At 44.1% G+C, this 18,147-nt stretch overlaps 1 protein-coding gene across 5 annotated transcripts in view; it reads right to left on the bottom strand.

Moving 5' to 3' along the window:
- The window catches only part of TPX2 (TPX2 microtubule nucleation factor), a 74,396-nt gene extending 56,926 nt beyond the window's left edge, over window positions 1-17,470 (bottom strand). The window contains exons 1-4 of one of the 5 annotated variants that reach the window (XM_039479338.2): window positions 17,376-17,464; window positions 17,106-17,175; window positions 3,830-4,002; window positions 486-608 (exon numbers count right to left, since the gene is read on the bottom strand). In XM_039479338.2, the coding sequence (XP_039335272.1) occupies window positions 486-608; window positions 3,830-3,932 (226 nt within the window). In that variant the 5' untranslated portion in view covers window positions 3,933-4,002; window positions 17,106-17,175; window positions 17,376-17,464. The other 4 variants (XM_074406377.1, XM_074406378.1, XM_074406379.1 and 1 more) reach the window with 4 other exon arrangements.
- Window positions 17,471-18,147: the final 677 nt, after the last annotated feature.

The following is an 18,147-nucleotide window of genomic DNA, read 5'->3' as shown; positions in this document are numbered from 1 at the left end:
TTTTTGTTTTGTTTTTTTTTTGAGACGGAGTTTCGCTCTTGTTACCCAGGCTGGAGTGCAATGGCGCGATCTCGGCTCACCGCAACCTCCGCCTCCTGGGTTCAGGCAATTCTCCTGCCTCAGCCTCCTTAGCAGCTGGGATTATAGGCACGCGCCACCATGCCCAGCTAATTTTTTTTTGTATTTTTAGTAGAGACGGGGTTTCACCATGTTGACCAGGTTGGTCTCGATCTCTCGACCTTGTGATCCACCCACCTCGGCCTCCCAAAGTGCTGGGATTACAGGCTTGAGCCACCACGCCCGGCAAGAGTTTTTTTTAAGTGTAGCACATCATTAGTTTTACACTCATCATTAAATGAATTAGCCCATTTCACCAATAATAAACAAAATGATAGAGGATTTAGGTAATTTTCCCAAATCCTCAGGCTTCTAAAACACTGTCCCAACATTCTGCCAAGGAGCTTTTTTCTGAGATGTTTTCTTACCTGGCTTCAAAGGTGTGACAATAGCTTGCTGAAGATTAGTCTTTCTTAAAGGAGTTTTGCCCTGAAAAAGCCCTCCAGTTACATTCTTCCCCAGTAACTTATTCTCCAAATTGGCCTTCTCCTCTGTGAAAAGGGAAGATCATCATTGTCCAAACAACGAGCAAGGAAGCAAAACAAATCACTATCATGCACTTAAAACGCAAGCTAAAGCTCCCTACCAGTACACTTCCAACTCATTTGGCAAGTACAAGCAAAGTTCTAGCAATCAAAAGAAAAAGTACACATTACACATCAGAGATAGACTATAAAAACAATCACTAAAAAACTGCAACATTGAACAATGTATTATAAAAAGGAAAAGTACAAATTCTGCACTGTGAATAACTCCTTATCTTTGTTTGGTACACATTTAGGGTCATACAAGCATGAAATGACTTTATCTACCCCCTAAATACATCATGTTCCTCTTCAAGAAAACTGAACCATAAGGAACTGTAGGGCTTACAAGAGATATCTGTATAGTCTTACAGAGTTTCCTCCTCACTGGGGTGGTGGGAGGAATAAGGGGTGTGTGAGGGTAGAGCAGAACTAGGTTCTTTTAAGAAATTTTATCTTAGATTCTACTGTGCCCAGAAGTCAGTACAAAGGGAAGGGTCTGTTCCACCAACAGCCCACTGATAAAGAGTTTCAGGAATGCAACGAGACACAGCAATAACCACCCTGTACATATACACTCTGATTGCAACTGTGTAAAAAGATGTGACGGCCGGGCGCGGTGGCTCAAGCCTGTAATCCCAGCACTTTGGGAGGCCGAGGCGGGTGGATCACGAGGTCAAGAGATCGAGACCATCCTGGTCAACATGGTGAAACCCCGTCTCTACTAAAAATACAAAAAAATTAGCTGGGCATGGTGGCATGTGCCTGTAATCCCAGCTACTCAGGAGGCTGAGGCAGGAGAATTGCCTGAACCCAGGGGGCGGAGGTTGCGGTGAGCCGAGATCGCGCCATTGCACTCCAGCCTGGGTAACAAGAGCGAAACTCCGTCTCAAAAAAAAAAAAAAAAAAGATGTGACTATTTGGGGAAAAAATGCGAAGTAATATATTAAAACTGAGGTCGTTTTTTTTTTTTTTTTTTTTTTTTTTTTTAGGCGGAGTTTCGCTCTTGTTACCCAGGCTGGAGTGCAATGGCGCGATCTCCGCTCACTGCAACCTCCGCCTCCTGGGCTCAGGCAATTCTCCTGCCTCAGCCTCCTGAGTAGCTGGGATTACAGGCACGTGCCACCATGCCCAGCTAATTTTTTGTATTTTTTTAGTAGAGACGGGGTTTCACCATGTTGACCAGGATGGTCTTGATCTCTTGACCTCGTGATCCACCCGCCTCGGCCTCCCAAAGTGCTGGGATTACAGGCTTGAGCCACCGCGCCCGGCTGAGGTCGTTTTTTTAGCCTAAAGAATTCTGGCAAAAACAAAAAGAAAAATAAAGAAAAATATTTTTAAACTAAGGTGGTTTTGGAAAAATAGTGGGGTCAATTTTTTTCTTCCGAATTGTGTTTAATCGTATTCTTAGGCTAATCTTTTCTTTTTTATTTTAAAGAAAAGCTTAGGAAAAGAAATCTTCAGACAGCCCAGCCATTTCCTTAGGGTTCCAGTGAAGCAAGGGCATGGGGCAGATCCCTGCAGGACAGCTGGCCCTCGTATTTACCCTTCCTTCTACACCACCTCCAATGGACTCTTCTTCTCAGGATCCCCAATGGATGCCAATAAAGTCCTTTTCCAAAAGAACGGTACCTGCCACTCTTTGGCAGGTGTCATTTGGACAATGCATTATACGGATAAGTGCACATATTTGGACAAAGCATTATACGGGTAAGTACAGCTGCAATGGACTCACTTCTGTTCCCCACCAAATATTGATAGTGATTTCCCTTGATAAGGAGGATGGAGAAATGAGAAAGAATCAAAGAGGCCTCATCAGATAATATTCCAAAGTAACGTAAAAATATAATCATATTCTTATTTATTGTTGGCCAAGCAATACTATCTCTTTCAGGGATTGAGTTCTTAATAGCATAATCCTTCCATTTAAAAATGAATTGAGAGCCGGGTGCAGTGGTTCACAGTTGTTATCCCAGCACTTTGGGAGGCTGAGGTGGGTGGATCTCCTGAGGTTGGGAGTTTGAGACTAGCCTGACCAACATGGAGAAACTCCTTCTCTACTAAAAATACAAAATTAGCCAGGCATAGTAGCACATGCTGTAATCTCAGCTACTCAGGAGGCTGAGGCAGGAGAATCATTTGAACTGGGAGGTGGAGGTTGCAGTGACCCAAGATCACACAACTGCACTCCAGCCTGGGCAACAAAAGTAAAACTATGTCTCAAAAAAAAAAAAAAGAAAAGAAAAATGAATTGAGGGCTGATTACAATGAATCACTATTACAAATCACTATGTGTTTTGCTCACCCCTGTAATCCCAGGACTTTGGGAGGCTGAAGCGGGCAAATCACCTGAGGTCAGGAGTTTGAGACCAGCCTGGCCAATATAGTGAAACACCGTCTCTACTAAAAATACAAAAACTACCCAGACATGCTGGTGGGTGCCTGTAATCCCAGCTACTTGGGAGGCTGAGACAGGAGAATTGCTTGAACCCAACAAGGCGAAGGTTGCAGTGAGCCGAGACTGCACCATTGCATGTCAGCCTAGACAACAGATTGAGACTCCATCTCAAAAAAAAAAAAAAAAAAAAAAAAAAAAAAAAAATGAACTGAGGGAGGGGTGGCAGGAGGGAAGTGAGAGTAGTTATAAAAGGGCAATACAAGAGATCCTCGTAATACCAGAATTGTTCAGTATCTTGACTGTGGTGGTAGATACATAAACCAATACAGGTGATAAAACTGCAGAGAACATAATACACATATATTTTTAAAAAGTGAATACAAGTAAAACTGGAGAAATCTGAGTAAAACTGGTGGACTGTATGAAGGTCAATATCCTAGCTGTGATATAATCTATGCCCAATGACAATAGAGAAAGTTTTTATGTGGCTGCCATCACTACAGACATATTTGAGCAAGGAGTTTTGCTGAACATTGGTTCATCTGAATTTTCCCATATGTCCCTAAAGCTTAAATCTGCCATTCTGAACTACAAAACATTAATTTGTACTGATGGTTCCATTCCCGAAATACTGGGCATTTCAATTATTCCCATAATATCATGGATGACAAAATGTCTTGGTACAAAAAGGAGTTGATATTTTAGTTATTTTCTTACAACCCCTTCTATTTTTGAAAGGTCCTCAACAAGTCACTAATCTTTAAAATTGCCAGAGAAAGCAGGCACTTACCAAACCATGAATCTACATTTTGAGTATCTCCATCATCCAAAGATGAAAAATTGATGAAGTCCGAGGGGGCATCAAAGGAATAAGAGCGTCTAAGTTGTGACATTGTCTCTCACTTAATGCAGAAGAGCAGGTTTTTCCCAGTATTCGTACCACTTTTCTCAACAGGTCACCTTCTGAAGAAAGAAATGGTTGCACTTAAGTCTAAGTAAATTCCCCAGTAATTACTTTGGTTTTACCATCACGTTTGTAATTTTGCAAACCACCTAGAATTTACTGAAAATAGTCTTACTTTGGGCTAGGCACAGTGGCTCACACCTGTAATCCCAGCACTTTGGGAGGCCAAGGCGGGTGGATCACCTGAGGTTGGGAGTTCAAGACCAGGCTGACCAACATGGAGAAACCCTGTCTCTTAAAAAAAAAAAAAAAAATAGCCAGGCACGGTAGCTCAAGCCTGTAATCCCAGCACTTTGGGAGGCCGAGGCAGACGGATCACGAGGTCAAGAGATCGAGACCATCCTGGTCAACATGGTGAAACCCCGTCTCTACTAAAAAATACAAAAAATTAGCTGGGCATGGTGGCGTGTGCCTGTAATCCCAGCGACTCAGGGGGCTGAGGCAGGAGAATTGCCTGAACCCAGGAGGCGGAGGTTGCGGTAAGCAGAGATCGCTCCACTGCACTCCAGCCTGGGTAACAAGAGCGAAACTCCGTCTCAGAAAAAAAAAAAAAAATAGCCTTACTTTGTCCAATCAACCTAAAAATTAGTTTCTCGGGTAACTTAAAGACACTCCTTGAGGTAAATATGTTTGGAATTAGAAAAAGGTGGGCCAGACACAGTGGCTCAGGTCTGTAAACCCAGCACTTAGGGAGGTGGGAGGACCACATGAGTCCAGGAGTCCAAGTCTAGCTTGAAAAACATAGAGAGACCCTGTCCCTAAAGAAAAAAAAATTATCTGCAAGTATAATAGTTGACCCTGTCTCTAAAAGAATAAAAATCATCTGTAATTAGTTGACTCTGTCTCTAAAAAAATTAAAAATTGCCGGGCGCAGTGGCTCACGCCTGTAATCCAGCACTTTGGGAGGCCAAAGCAGGCAGATCAGGAGGTCAGGAGTTGAGACCAGCCTGCCCAATATGGTGAAACCCTGTCTCTACTAAAAATACAAAAATTAGCCAGGCACGGTGGCATATGCCTGTAGTCCCAGATACTCGGGAGGCTGAGGCAAAAGAATCACTTGAACCCAGGAGGCATACATTGCAGGGAGCCAAGATCGTGCCACTACACTCCAACTTGGGGGACACGGCAAGCCTCTGTCTCAAATAATTATAATAAAATAAAAAATAAAAATTATCTGTAAGTAATCAGCAAATATAAAGAAAAATCAAAAAGAAAAAATTAAAGGCCAGGCGCGGTGGCTCAAGCCTGTAATCTCAGCACATTGGGAGGTCAAGGCGGATCAGGTGGATCACGAGGTCAAGAGATCGAGACCATCCTGGTCAACATGGTAAAAACCCGTCTCTACTAAAAATACAAAAAATTAGCTGGGCATGGTGGCACGTGCCTGTAATCCTAGTTACTCAGGAGGCTGAGGCAGGAGAATTGCCTGAACCCAGGAGGCGGAGGTTGCTGTGAGCCGAGATCACGCCATTGCACTCCAGCCTGGGTAACAAGAGCGAAACTCCATCTCAAAAAAAAAAAAGAAAAAAATTAAAAATAATAGCCAGGCACAGTGGCTCACGCCTGTAATCCCAGCACTTTGTAGGGCCGAGGCAGGTGGATTACGAGGTCAAGAGATCAAGACCATCCTGGCCAACATGGTGAAATCCCATCTCTACTCAAAGTACACAAATTAGCAGGGCATGGTGGCAGGTGCCTATAGTCCCAGCTACTTGGGAGGCTGAGGCAGAAGAATCACTTGAACCTGGCAGGCGAAGGTTGCCATGAGCCAAGATTGGGCCACTGCACTCCAGCCTGGTGAGAGAGTGAGACTCTGTCTCAAAAAAAAAAAATAATAATACCGCTAAAGCATCATCCTTGTAGCTAAATTTCTGTACACATCCATAATTCTACCCTTAAGATAAATCCTAAGAGGAGGAATTGCTGGGTCAAAAGCTCTTGACACATACCGTGAAAATATCCCTCAGAAGAAAAACACCCATTTATGTTACCAGGAGTGTACCAGTTCCCCAAACCCTCCCCAACTCTGGCACTGCAGTGCCCATTTTCTCTAAACTATAACACATAAGCTATCCGCTGAGATAAACAATGAGATTAGTTATCCCCAACCTGCATTTCCACTTAGTGGTTTGCCCAGCATTTCATAGTTTCTCTCTGTGGACTAGGGTAATTCAGAATGTACTTCTGGGGGCCCAGCACGGTGGCTCACGCCTGTAATCTCAACACTTTGGGAGGATGCAACAGGGCGGGCAGATCACTTGAGGTCAGGAATTTGAGACCAGCCTGGCCAACATGGTGAAACTCCATCTCTCCTAAAAATACAAAAATTAGCCTGGCATCAAGGCATGCACAGCTACATGGTAAGAATCGCTTCAACCCTGGAGGTTGCAGTGAGCCAAGATTGTGCCACTGCACTACAGCCTGGGGGACAAAGCGAGACTCTGTCTCAAAAAAAAAAAAAAAAGTACTTCTGGTCCTTATAGTGTCTCAGAAACATTTGGGGTTTTTTTGTTTGTTTTAGAGACGGGGTCTCGCTATGTTGCCAGGCTGGAGTGCAGTGGCTATTCACAGGTGTGATCCCACGACTGATCAGCATGGGAGTTTTGAGCTGCTCCGTTTCTGACCTGGGCTGGTTCACTCCTCCTTAGGCAACCTGGTGGTCTCCCGCTCCCAGGAGGTCTCCATATTGATGCCAGACACCCGATCAGCATAGTACACTACAGCCCAGAACTCCTGGGCTCAAGCAATCCTCCCATCTCAGCCTCCCGAGTAGCTGGAACTACAGGCACACACCACCGCGCCCAGCTGTTTGTTTTTTTGAGACCGAGTCTCACTCTGTCGCCCAGGCTGAAGTGCAGGGTTTACCATGTTGGTCAGGCTGATCTTGAACTCCTGACATCAGGTGATCCACCTACCTCGACCTCCCAAAGTGCTAGGATTACAGATAAGAGCCACCGCACCCGGCCAGAAACATTTGTTATAACAAATATTTGGTTTCTACGGTGACATCAATCTAGACATCAGAGAATGTCATCTTCCCATGGTCTCTCCTATGCTCACTGCAGCCAGAATTCTACAAGTATCTTTATAGCAATGCTCTAACTGAAGTACTTAGTGTAGAAACATGATATTTTAGAATTGAGAGGAAACTGAATAACACCTAACCTTTGCAGTCCATAGATACTAATTTAAAGCAAAAGGGATTCTCCAAGCTCACCCAACAAATATCTTAAGGATCATAGTAAAAACAGTTACCAGATGTGTTCATTAAATGCCAGGTGCCATGATATACTAAATATATACTCTTTCTGATCCTCAAAACAATCCTGAAAAGCAGCAATTATTCCCATCCTAGAAGCTGAAATCAGAAAGATTAATGACTTGCCCAGTATCACACAGTTATGTGAAAACAGAGCCAGATCTAGACCTGAGGCTCCTGACTTCAGCACAATGTTCTTTCCACACGCTTCTATCCTCTTACCATTTGAATTTAAAGTGTGTGAGTGAAGTTAAGCTCTGTATTTGCATGGAAAACAATACTATACTTATTTCCACATAAATCCATTCTCCATAGTCTTCTGTCTGGAATAGGGTTCTTTAGTATTCCCATTCTAAATTTTCCTCTGTCCTCTGTTTCTACTTTCATTATTCCACTTAACTCAATAAGCTTTTTGTTAGTGCATCACCATAGTGTGTATTTGCAAGGGACCGTAGCTGTGGACTTAAGGATACCTGGGTTCATTTCTCCGTAACAAGGATTACACTCTATAACCTCACACAAAAAGTAGATCTAGTCCTGGACACAAAGGAACTTAACATTTACATAGATGCTAAAGTCTTATCATACACAATAAATAAGATAGTTTGTTTAAATTATACAGTATGAACTCTAAGAGAATTAGAAATTAACATGGCTGAGGTCAAGGTATGATTAAATATTTTTCACTGACCATAACCAAAACAGTAGCGAGTACACCAAAATGGAAGTTACCTCCTTGATAGCCACTTTCCAATCTTGGGGTAGCCAAGGGAAAGTTTTGGCCAATGAAAACTAAGGAAGAATCTGCCAAGGGATTCCTAGAAAAATGATTTCTTTCCTGATAACTGCTATTGCCCTTATTCCTGCCCTTTCCCTTTATCCTTCTTCTTGCCTTGAAGGCAGATAGAGCTATGGCAGCCATCTTGTATATATGAGTAGCTGGCCAAGAGAATAACAAACATAGGCCTTAACATCAATGAGCTAGGCCGGGCGCAGTGGCTCACGCCTGTAATCCCAACACTTTGGGAGGCCGAGGCGGGTGGATCATGAGGTCAAGAGATCGAGACCATCCTGGTCAACATAGTGAAACCCCGTCGCTACTAAAAATACAAAAAATTAGCTGGGCATGGCGGTGCGTGCCTGTAATCCCAGCTACTCAGGAGGCTGAGGCAGGAGAATTGCCTGAACCCAGGAAGCGGAGGTTGTGGTGAGCCAAGATCGTGCCATTGCACTCCAGCCTGGGTAACAAGAGCGAAACTCCATCTCAAAAAAAAAAAAATATCAATGAGCTAATGACTATTAAAGATCAAATATCAGCTACTATCTACCTCCAGACTTCTGGTGTTTTTTTTCAATTTTCCATGACCTGCTAAACAGGCTCCTTATATTAAAAAAAAAAAATAGGCCGGGCACGGTGACTCATGTCCGTAATCCCAGCACTTTGGGAGGCTAAGGCAAGCAGATTGCCTGAAGTCAGGAGTTTGAGACCAGCCTGGCCAACATGGTGAAACCCCAACTCTACTAAAAATACAAAAATTAGGCTGGGCGCAGGGGCTCATGCCTGTAATCCCAGCACTTTGGGAGGCCAAAGTGAGTGGATCACGAGGTAAGGAGTTTAAGACCAGCCTGGCCCACATGGTGAAACCCCCAACTCTACTAAAAATACAAAAATTAGCCCAGTGTGGTGGCGGGCACCTGTCATCTCAGCTACTCAGGAGGCTGAGGTAGGAGAATCTCTCGAACCCGGGAGGCGGAGGTTGCAGTGAGCCAGGATCACACCATTGCACTCCAGCCTAGATGACAAGAGTGAGACTTCGTCTCAAAAATAACAATAGTAATAACAACAACAAAAAAAAGAAATAGCCAAAAAATAATAATAATAATAGTAATAACAATAATACTTTTTATATAAGCCATTATAGCCACATTTTCTGCCACTTGTAGTCAAAAGCAATCCCAAATAACAGAAGTCCAGAATGCCCTCTCTGGCATTTACCACATGTATATGACAATAGGCAAGTCACTAAACTCTCTGCCTACCTTCTTACCATAAACAAATAAGAAGGTACTTCAAGTGCTATGGAATACACTATTGTTTGGTATTATCACTGCTGATACCTTTCCTCTCCTTGACCACATTTCTATTCAAAGGATTGTTAGTGAAAGATTCCTCAGTGACTGACAGTGGTTGAAAACCCCTTGCTGCAAGGAGAAAATTTTCCTTTTCTTGTGAACAAATATACTAGAAGACATGGGAAAATCTTGGATTCCCATGATCTTAATGCCTAAATCAGGTCACTGGGAACACTTCCCAGGCATGAATGTAATGAAGACAATTAAAGCTGGGGGAAGGAAGAGGCAGGAATGCAGCAACCCCACTTAGCCTCAAAACCATGACTTCACCAAAGCATGATGCTGAAAACTAACTACCTGGAAAGTATTCCAATTTAACCCTTCACATACATCCTTTTTTTTCTTTCTTTTTCATCTCTGTTTTTTAAAGACAGGGTCTTGCTATGTTGTTCAGGCTAGATTCGAACTCCTGGACCCAAAGGATACTCCCTCCTCAGCCTCCTAAGTATCTGAGCATGATGGTGTGTGCCTGCAGTCCCAGCTAGTCAAGAGGCTGAGGTGGGAAGATCATTTGAGCCCAGGAGTTCGAAGCTGCAGTGACCCACAATTACGCCACTACACTCCGGCCTAGGCAACAGAGTGAGACTCTGTCTCTTTTTTTTTTTTTTTTGAGACGGAGTTTCGCTCTTGTTACCCAGGCTGGAGTGCAATGGCGCGATCTCGGCTCACCGCAACCTCCACCTCCTGGGTTCAGGCAATTCTCCTATCTCAGCTTCCTGAGTAGCTGGGATTACAGGCACGCACCACCATGCCCAGCTAATTTTTTGTATTTTTAGTAGAGACGGGGTTTCACCATGTTGACCGGGATGGTCTCAATCTCTTGACCTCGTGATCCACCCACCTCAGCCTCCCAAAGTGCTGGGATTACAGGCTTTAGCCACCGCGCCCGGCCCTAATTTTTGTATTTTTAGTAGAGACAGGGTTTCAACAGGTTGACCAGGATGGTCTCGATCTCTTGACCTAGTGATCCACCTGCCTCAGCCTCCCAAAGTGCTGGGATTACAGGCGTGAGCCACCGCGCCCGGCCTTGTTTCCTCTTTTTTTAAGTGTACTTTTACATATTAAGTTTTTCCTCTATGTAAGATAGAGGTTAGTGAAAACCTCCCAGTGATATTCTAGAGGAAAGAGACTATGAAGAGGATTCAAGCAGCAGAAAACAAGCTATCCTCTGAGGTCTAAGACTGCATTTGATTAGTAAGGGACAAAAGGTGATGGATATAAACCTAAGTACATTTAATCTTTAGGTGAAATTTTAAAAACAAAATCTTATTTTCCTAACATGATTTTTTTTAAAAAAAGCTTCTTTTGAGCTATATTTAGGTCTAGAATGGCCAACTCAGGAGACCATCCCCTCTCCCTGGAAAAAGAAAGTAAATAAATACATATCCATTGAGAAGTCTGACTCTTTTCACTCTTTTCAATGAAGGCTGATAGCACAAGTACATTAAGAAAATCAAAAGTTAGGCCGGGCGCGGTGGCTCAAGCCTGTAATCCCAGCACTTTGGGAGGCCGAGGCGGGTGGATCACGAGGTCGAGAGATCCAGACCAACCTGGTCAACATGGTGAAACCCCGTCTCTACTAAAAATACAAAAAATTAGCTGGGCATGGTGGTGCGTGCCTATAATCCCAGCTACGCAGGAGGCTGAGGCAGGAGAATTGCTTGAACCCAGGAGGCGGAGGTTGCGGTGAGCCGAGATCGCGCCATTGCACTCCAGCCTGGGTAACAAGAGCGAAACTCAGTCTCAAAAAAAAAAAAAAAAAAAAAAAGAAAATCAAAAGTTAACTACTGGGTCATTTTGGTTTCACGACACTACCTGCCCCAGAAACAATAAATATCAGGATGTGAAACCTTCAAAAACTAAAGTCCACAGGGCCTAGTGGGAAATGGAACAGGCCAGAGTCAAAGGCAGCTGTCTAAATGAGAGAGCCCCAGGCATGGTGGGAACTGGATGCCTTCCTGCACCCCTTAATCAAGATTGAATTTCTGTCAACAGGTCTCACTAAAAAAAAAAAAAAAAAGGCACATGCGTCAACTACATTCCCCCAAACAAATCAAGCTGCCAAGAAAGAGAATCAGCTTCTCATTTCAAAATTATCTGAATCTACCACAGCTTGATTCTTGTAAAACTTTAGAAATATTCTGGATAGAGAAATAGCTATTAAAGACCAATAATCCTACAAAGATCCAAGAAAAAAGCCTATCCTGTATGCTATGAACCAGTTAGGTTTCTCTAAAAAACTGCTTATTCAATGTCACCCCTTATATCTTTTTTTTTTTTTTTTTGAGACAGAGTTTCGCTCTTGTTGCCCAGGCTGGAGTGCAATGGCGGAGCGCGGCTCACCACAACCTCCACCTCCAGTGTTCAAGCAATTCTCCCACCTCAGCCTCCAAGTAGCTGGGATTACAGGCATGTGTCACCATGCCCAGCTAATTTTGTACTTTTAGTAGAAATGGGGTTTCTCCAAGTATGTTAGGCTGGTCTCCACCTCCCAACCTCAGGTGATCCACCTGCCTTGGCCTCCCAAAGTGCTGGGATTACAGGCATGAGCCACCTCGCCTGGCCCATCCCTCATATCTCATATCCCATTTTTGTTTACAAAAAGCGAAGACTAAAAGGATAAATATACATATCTGCCAGGCACGGTGGCTCATGCCTGTAATCCCAGCATTTTGGGAGGCCAAGGCGGGTGGATCAGGAGGTCAGGAGTTCGAGACCATAGCCAACATGGTGAAACCCCAACTCTACTAAAAATACAAAAATTAGCTGAGCGTGGTGTTGCACACCTGTAATCTCAGCTGAGGCAGAAGAAGAGCCTGAACCCAGGAGGTGAAAGTTGCAGTGAGCAGAGATCCCACCACGGCACTCCAGCCTGGGACTGGGACAGAGCAAGACTCCATTTCAAAAAAAAAAAAAAAAAATTTCTTCCCTCCAAGAACACACAATTGAATGGGAGAATGCAAACAATTACAATACAGGGCTATCATTGCTGCAAGAGGGCATAAACAGAGAGCGCTCTGGAAGTGCAGAGAAGAACAGGGTAAAGGAGGATCAGAAAAGTTTTCCTGATGGAAGTAATACCTAAAAGATACAGACAGACCTTCGGTGTTCTACAGGCTAAGAATGAACATTGACTTTTTCTAGGGTAAGAGATAAATGGAAGAGGAAGACAAATACAAATTAGGAAGAGTGCAGACAAAGCAATGTAACCTATTCCCACATTCATCTGAAATTAACCTCCCATTGCCTCCCATCTTTCTTCACTCTCAAACCAAAAATAACTAGTCTTGACAAGCTCTATAAATCAAAAGGTACAGGTTCAGAGCGGGTGGGGGAAAGCTGCAAGGGGGTGCATTCTAAGCAGGGTGAAATAGTGGACTACCAGCTCCTAAGCAAAACAAAGACTCTGGTGTGACAGATGCTCTCAAACACCTTGCTATTTAGCCTGTGAGATGTGACTTGGCTATTTCTATTAAAGTCATGGATTCTACTGGTAATGTAATAGAATAAACAGAGTAAGTCAAGACTTCATTAAGTATAGTTAGTTAAGATGGTCCCATCCCAGGCAGTGCCATTTCCCCAGGGACATCCTCTCCTGCTTTCACAAGGGATAAGAGATCCTGTTACATTATCACAAGTAAAATGGAGTGGAGTTATTTTCATCTTACCCGGGGAGAAAACAGCTACATTTTTTTTTCTTGCATATAAAGGATTAGCAGCAGTCAGTAAATGGCAACATAATCCAGCATGCAATTTTAACTGTTAATCAAAGTCACAAACTAAATCTGAAAGAAGTTTAATGGACTGTGTTTCCACATTTATGTTTGCTAACTTCTATGTTGAAATTGGATCTGTTTACAGAAACAGATCTATGAAGCTTCCAAAATCGGGTCAATTTAAAATCCAATGACAATCCCTCACTGTCCAACACTCAGAAGTCAGCACAGGACACATGGACACTTGTTCTAATTCATCACTGCCCAAAAGCTTCAGGCAAATATTTCCTACCATTTCTCTCCCAAACTTGTATGTTTCATATTGCCTTTTTTTTTTTTTTTTTTTTTGTTGTTGTTGTTGTTGTTGAGACGGAGTTTCGCTCTTGTTACCCAGGCTGGAGTGCAATGGCGCGATCTCGGCTCACCGCAACCTCCGCCTCCTGGGTTCAGGCAATTCTCCTGCCTCAGCCTCCTGAGTAGCTGGGATTACAGGCACGAGCCACCATGCCCAGCTAATTTTTTGTATTTTTAGTAGAGATGGGGTTTCACCATGTTGACCAGGATGGTCTCGATCTCTTGACCTCGTGATCCACCCGCCTCGGCCTCCCAAAGTGCTGGGATTACAGGCTTGAGCCACCGCGCCCAGCTGATTTTTTTTTTTTAATGAAATACAGTTGGCTCTCCATAGCCATGGGTTCCATATCTGTGAATCCAATCAACTGCAGATCAAAAATATTTGGGGAAAAAAAAAAAAACTGCAAGGCCAGACGAGGTGGCTCACACCTCTAATCTCAGCACTTAGGGAGGCCAAGACAGGGAGATCACCTGAGGTTGGGAGTTCAAGACCAGCCTAACCAACATGGAGAAACCTCCTCTCTACTAAAAATACAAAATTAGCCAGGCATCATGGCACATGCCTGTAATCCCAGCTACTCAGGAGGCTGAAGCAGGAGAATCGCTAGAACCTGGGAGGCAAAGGTTGCAGTGAGCCGAGATCACACCACTGTACTCCAACCTGGGCAACAAGAGTGAAACTCAGTCTCAAAAAAAAAAACGAGCAAACTTTTACTACTTTGTTTTACTAAGTACAAATAGCACTGTCTTTTCATTTCCAAAGTAACCTGTAGGTACAGTTTTATACCTTTCTCACTGTTCTTTATTCCCCTTTTACCAAGTTTTCCTATGGAACCTCTCCCAGTTACCTATCCTTTTTTCACAGAGTACCTTGGGCTGCTGATCTCTACGCCTCTGTCTCAAATACAAATCTAGTCACAGAATCGCTTGGGTTATTAAATCTCTCTAAGGCTGGGTGCAGTGGCTCAAGCCTGTAATCCCAATTACTTGGGAGGCTGAGGTAGGAGAATTGTTTGAACCGAGGAGGCAGATGTTGCAGTGAGCCAAGATCACGCCAATGCACTCCAGCCTGGGCGACAAAGATTCCGTCTCCAGAAAAAAAAAATCTCTCTATATAGTCAATTCTGCTTCCTAACTTTACCCATAGCAAAGAAAATTAAGTATGTCAAAGGGCATTTAAATTTCCCCTCCTCTTTCTCCCAGGAACTCAAAGAGAATTAGGGAAGAGACCCAGAAAAGGCTGAAGGAAAATTAACCAGGAAGCCGGGCGCAGTGGCTCAAGCCTGTAATCCCAGCACTTTGGGAGGCTGAGGTGGGTGGATCACGAGGTCAGGAGATCGAGACCATCCTGGTCAACACGGTGAAACCCCGTCTCTACTAAAAATACAAAAAATTAGCTGGGCATGGTGGCGCATGCCTGTAATCCCAGCTACTCAGGAGGCTGAGGCAGGAGAATTGCCTGAACCCAGGAGGCGGAGGTTGCGGTGAGCCGAGATCGCGCCATTGCACTTCAGCCTGGGTAGCAAGAGCGAAACTCCGTCTCAAAAAAAAAAAAAAAAGAAAATTAACCAGGAGATGTAGAAGATCCCTGTACATCTCCTGGTACCTAAACAAGAAATGAAAGACTCTCGGCCGGGCGCGGTGGCTCAAGCCTGTAATCCCAGCACTTTGGGAGGCCGAGGCGGGTGGATCACGAGGTCAAGAGATCGAGACCATCCTGGTCAACATGGTGAAACCCCGTCTCTACTAAAAATACAAAAAATTAGCTGGGCATGGTGGTGTGTGCCTGTAATCCCAGCTACTCAGGAGGCTGAGGCAGGAGAATTGCCTGAACCCAGGAGGCGGAGGTTGCGGTGAGCCGAGATCGTGCCATTGCACTCCAGCCTGGGTAACAAGAGCGAAACTCCGTCTCCAAAAAAAAAAAAAAAAAGAAAGACTCTCTCACATAATCCTAGACAAGCTTAATTGCAATAAATTAATTTTATCAAGGTTGGAATACACAGATTTAACCATAAGGTTGGCCAAATAAACCCTATCTAGATAATCTGAAAGTCGAAACAAATTTACCAACCTAGTTGAATACAATCCAGTTTTTCATACCTGCAATTTTACATCAATTCAGATAGTGCTTTCCTGCCTACTCAATTCAACAGGTATTTAGTGGGTGATTCCTATGGCACCAGGATTGCTTTGGTCCCTGTCTAACCAAACTGTGCTTATCAAATTCAGACAAGGGTGGCTTTGTGAAGCAGAGAAACACAAACTGGCTCTTGATCTCCCTCACCTCTAAACTGTCAGGACATTTACAAAACAGTAGAGCACTCAGATGGTGTCCTGTCTTGTTCTGATTCTCACTTGTCAATTTCAAACAATCTTTTTTGTCCCCAAACATACCACAAAACCTTTGAGTACATCACACATCCATATACCCATAGTATCTCATGCCAATCTGAGCACAGAGTACCCTCAAAGGTCAACTAAATGGCTGAGTTAGCCGGGAGCCAAATAATTTTGATACAAGAATGCCAGCTTAATATTGAACTAACTCACCCAAACCAACCAGGGCAGGGGGTGATATAATGCACTAAGGCTACGATACAAGAATATTCTTACAGCAGCAACCAGTCCTTTTTTTTTTTTTTTTTTTTTTTTTTTGAGATGGAGTCTCTGTTGCCCAGGCTGCAGTGCAGTGGCACGATCTTGGTTCACTGCAACCTCCCCCTCCCGGGTTCAAGCCATCCTCCTGCCTCAGCCCCCCTCCCAAGTAATTAGGATTACAGGCACCTTCTACCACACGGAGCTAATTTTTGTATTTTTAGCAGAGACAGAGTTTCACCATGCTGGCCAGGCTGGTCTCAAACTCCTGACCTCTGCCTCGCCTCCCAAAGTGCTGGGATTACAGGTGTGAGCCACCGCACCCAGCATAAATAGTCCTATTTTTGACAACATCTGATGAATGACAGAAATTCAAAGAGGCCATAGGATGTCAAAACAAGGTAAGGGGGAACCAGGAAGTACACCAAGAGCTGGCCTTAAAACAAAATCTAGGAGTCAAAAGTCCTTTTCAATCCTAAGTAGGCCTGATTTGGGGAAGTCCATGTTACTAAACTACTAGAAAATTATATGTGGGGGGGGGAAAAAAGAAGCTATATGTCAAGAAAACAGGGGGTAAACCAATTCTATAATATTATAACCTGGTTTGGTTTTCCTTCCCCAATCTATAAATGTTATGAGAAAGGGATTAATACCTGGTGATTCCATACAAAATGAGAGAGCTGGACAAATATGGATAACATAGAATCAACTTTAAATCCCAAATGGAAGACAATTCCAAGTGGAATTAAACTCTTCCTCAATTATGTTCTCACACCATCTAATTACCTTCCTGCTTTAGACAAAAGTTTTGAAATGTACTTGTTTTTGACTACCTATGTTTTCCTCCATCAAACGCCACACTTCCTAAGGGCAGGGCTGCTATTTCACCCATTTCTCGAAACTTATCTAGATTCTAGGCCTCAGTTTCCTCCTCTGTAAAGCTGGAACAAGAGTAGCACCAACTACATTGGCTTGGCGAGGAAATTAAATGAGCGTTCAGTCAATGTTTATAACATGTTAGCATGGTAATAATCATTATCGTTACCGTTATTAGCCGACAGCCTCCCGCAACGCCTTTTGCCCTCCGTTTCCCGGACGTACTTCACAGCAAAATCCTGTCGCCAAGAGAAAGGTGGCCCTCAGCCTCCGCTCGCACCCTGCCCTGCCTGGGCGGCAACCGCTACCGCCTCAGAGGCCAGGCCTAGCGGCGCGAACGGCACTAAAAGCTGGAAGGTGAACTCCAGCAGTTCCAAACTCCGGGAGGAGGGAGACCCGAGCCCTACTGCTCCCTCTTTTCTTCCCAAGGCTCACCTACCCTCGCCTCAGCTCTGACAACGACGCGCCAAGCAATCCTCCGCTGGACTCATTCAGTATCGTTGAAATTTTGAACCCTGGCAGCCCAGTCGAATGCACCAATCAGAGCGCCGAGAAGGCAATTTCTGGCTTCCGATTGGCCCCATAGAGCGCGGCAATACCGGAAGTCAGAAGGAGGCACAAGTGAACAACGCTGCCGGGTTCTCCTGGGAAGTGTAGTCTCCTGCGCCTGCGTGAGCCCATTGGCCCATCCCTTAGGAGTACATTACTACAAAGACCGGAGTGCTCCGCTCCAAACTATGTGGGAAAGGTTGTACCAACTAAAGAGGTGGCGAGTCAACTTAGATCACAGAATGGCGGGCATCCTGGACCTTCCCAAGCTTTCAGGGAAGAAAACTCTATTTTTAAAAATTATTCTCGCTATGGTTGTGCATTACGCCTTGAAGGTTCATAGGAGTCCACTTCGTCTTAACATGGAGTCTCCTCCATGCAACATAGACTCGCGTGTAATGTCCTTCCCAGTCTTGCTTGAGCCTTTCAAACTCTACTCAGTCCCTGCCCTGACCTTATGAAATCCGCGGTTTGTTGGGTGCTTTATCCGGTTTTATTCCCTGCTGCATCCCTGCCTTTATGATCCCCATGTCGTAAAAAGAAAACAAAGGCTCGGAGAAATTGAAAAAGCATGTCCAAAATCACATGATAGATGGAGAAGATGGGATTAGAATGAACTGCTCTTTTTTATACATCATCAATAATTAATTAGATGCCCTGCT

The sequence above is a fragment of the Saimiri boliviensis genome, chromosome 9 (genome assembly GCF_048565385.1).
Source record: "Saimiri boliviensis isolate mSaiBol1 chromosome 9, mSaiBol1.pri, whole genome shotgun sequence".
In the NCBI taxonomy this organism is placed as follows: domain Eukaryota; kingdom Metazoa; phylum Chordata; class Mammalia; order Primates; family Cebidae; genus Saimiri; species Saimiri boliviensis.
Note: the sequence above shows the minus strand (reverse complement) of the source record. Positions and strands in the feature narration are given on the sequence as shown.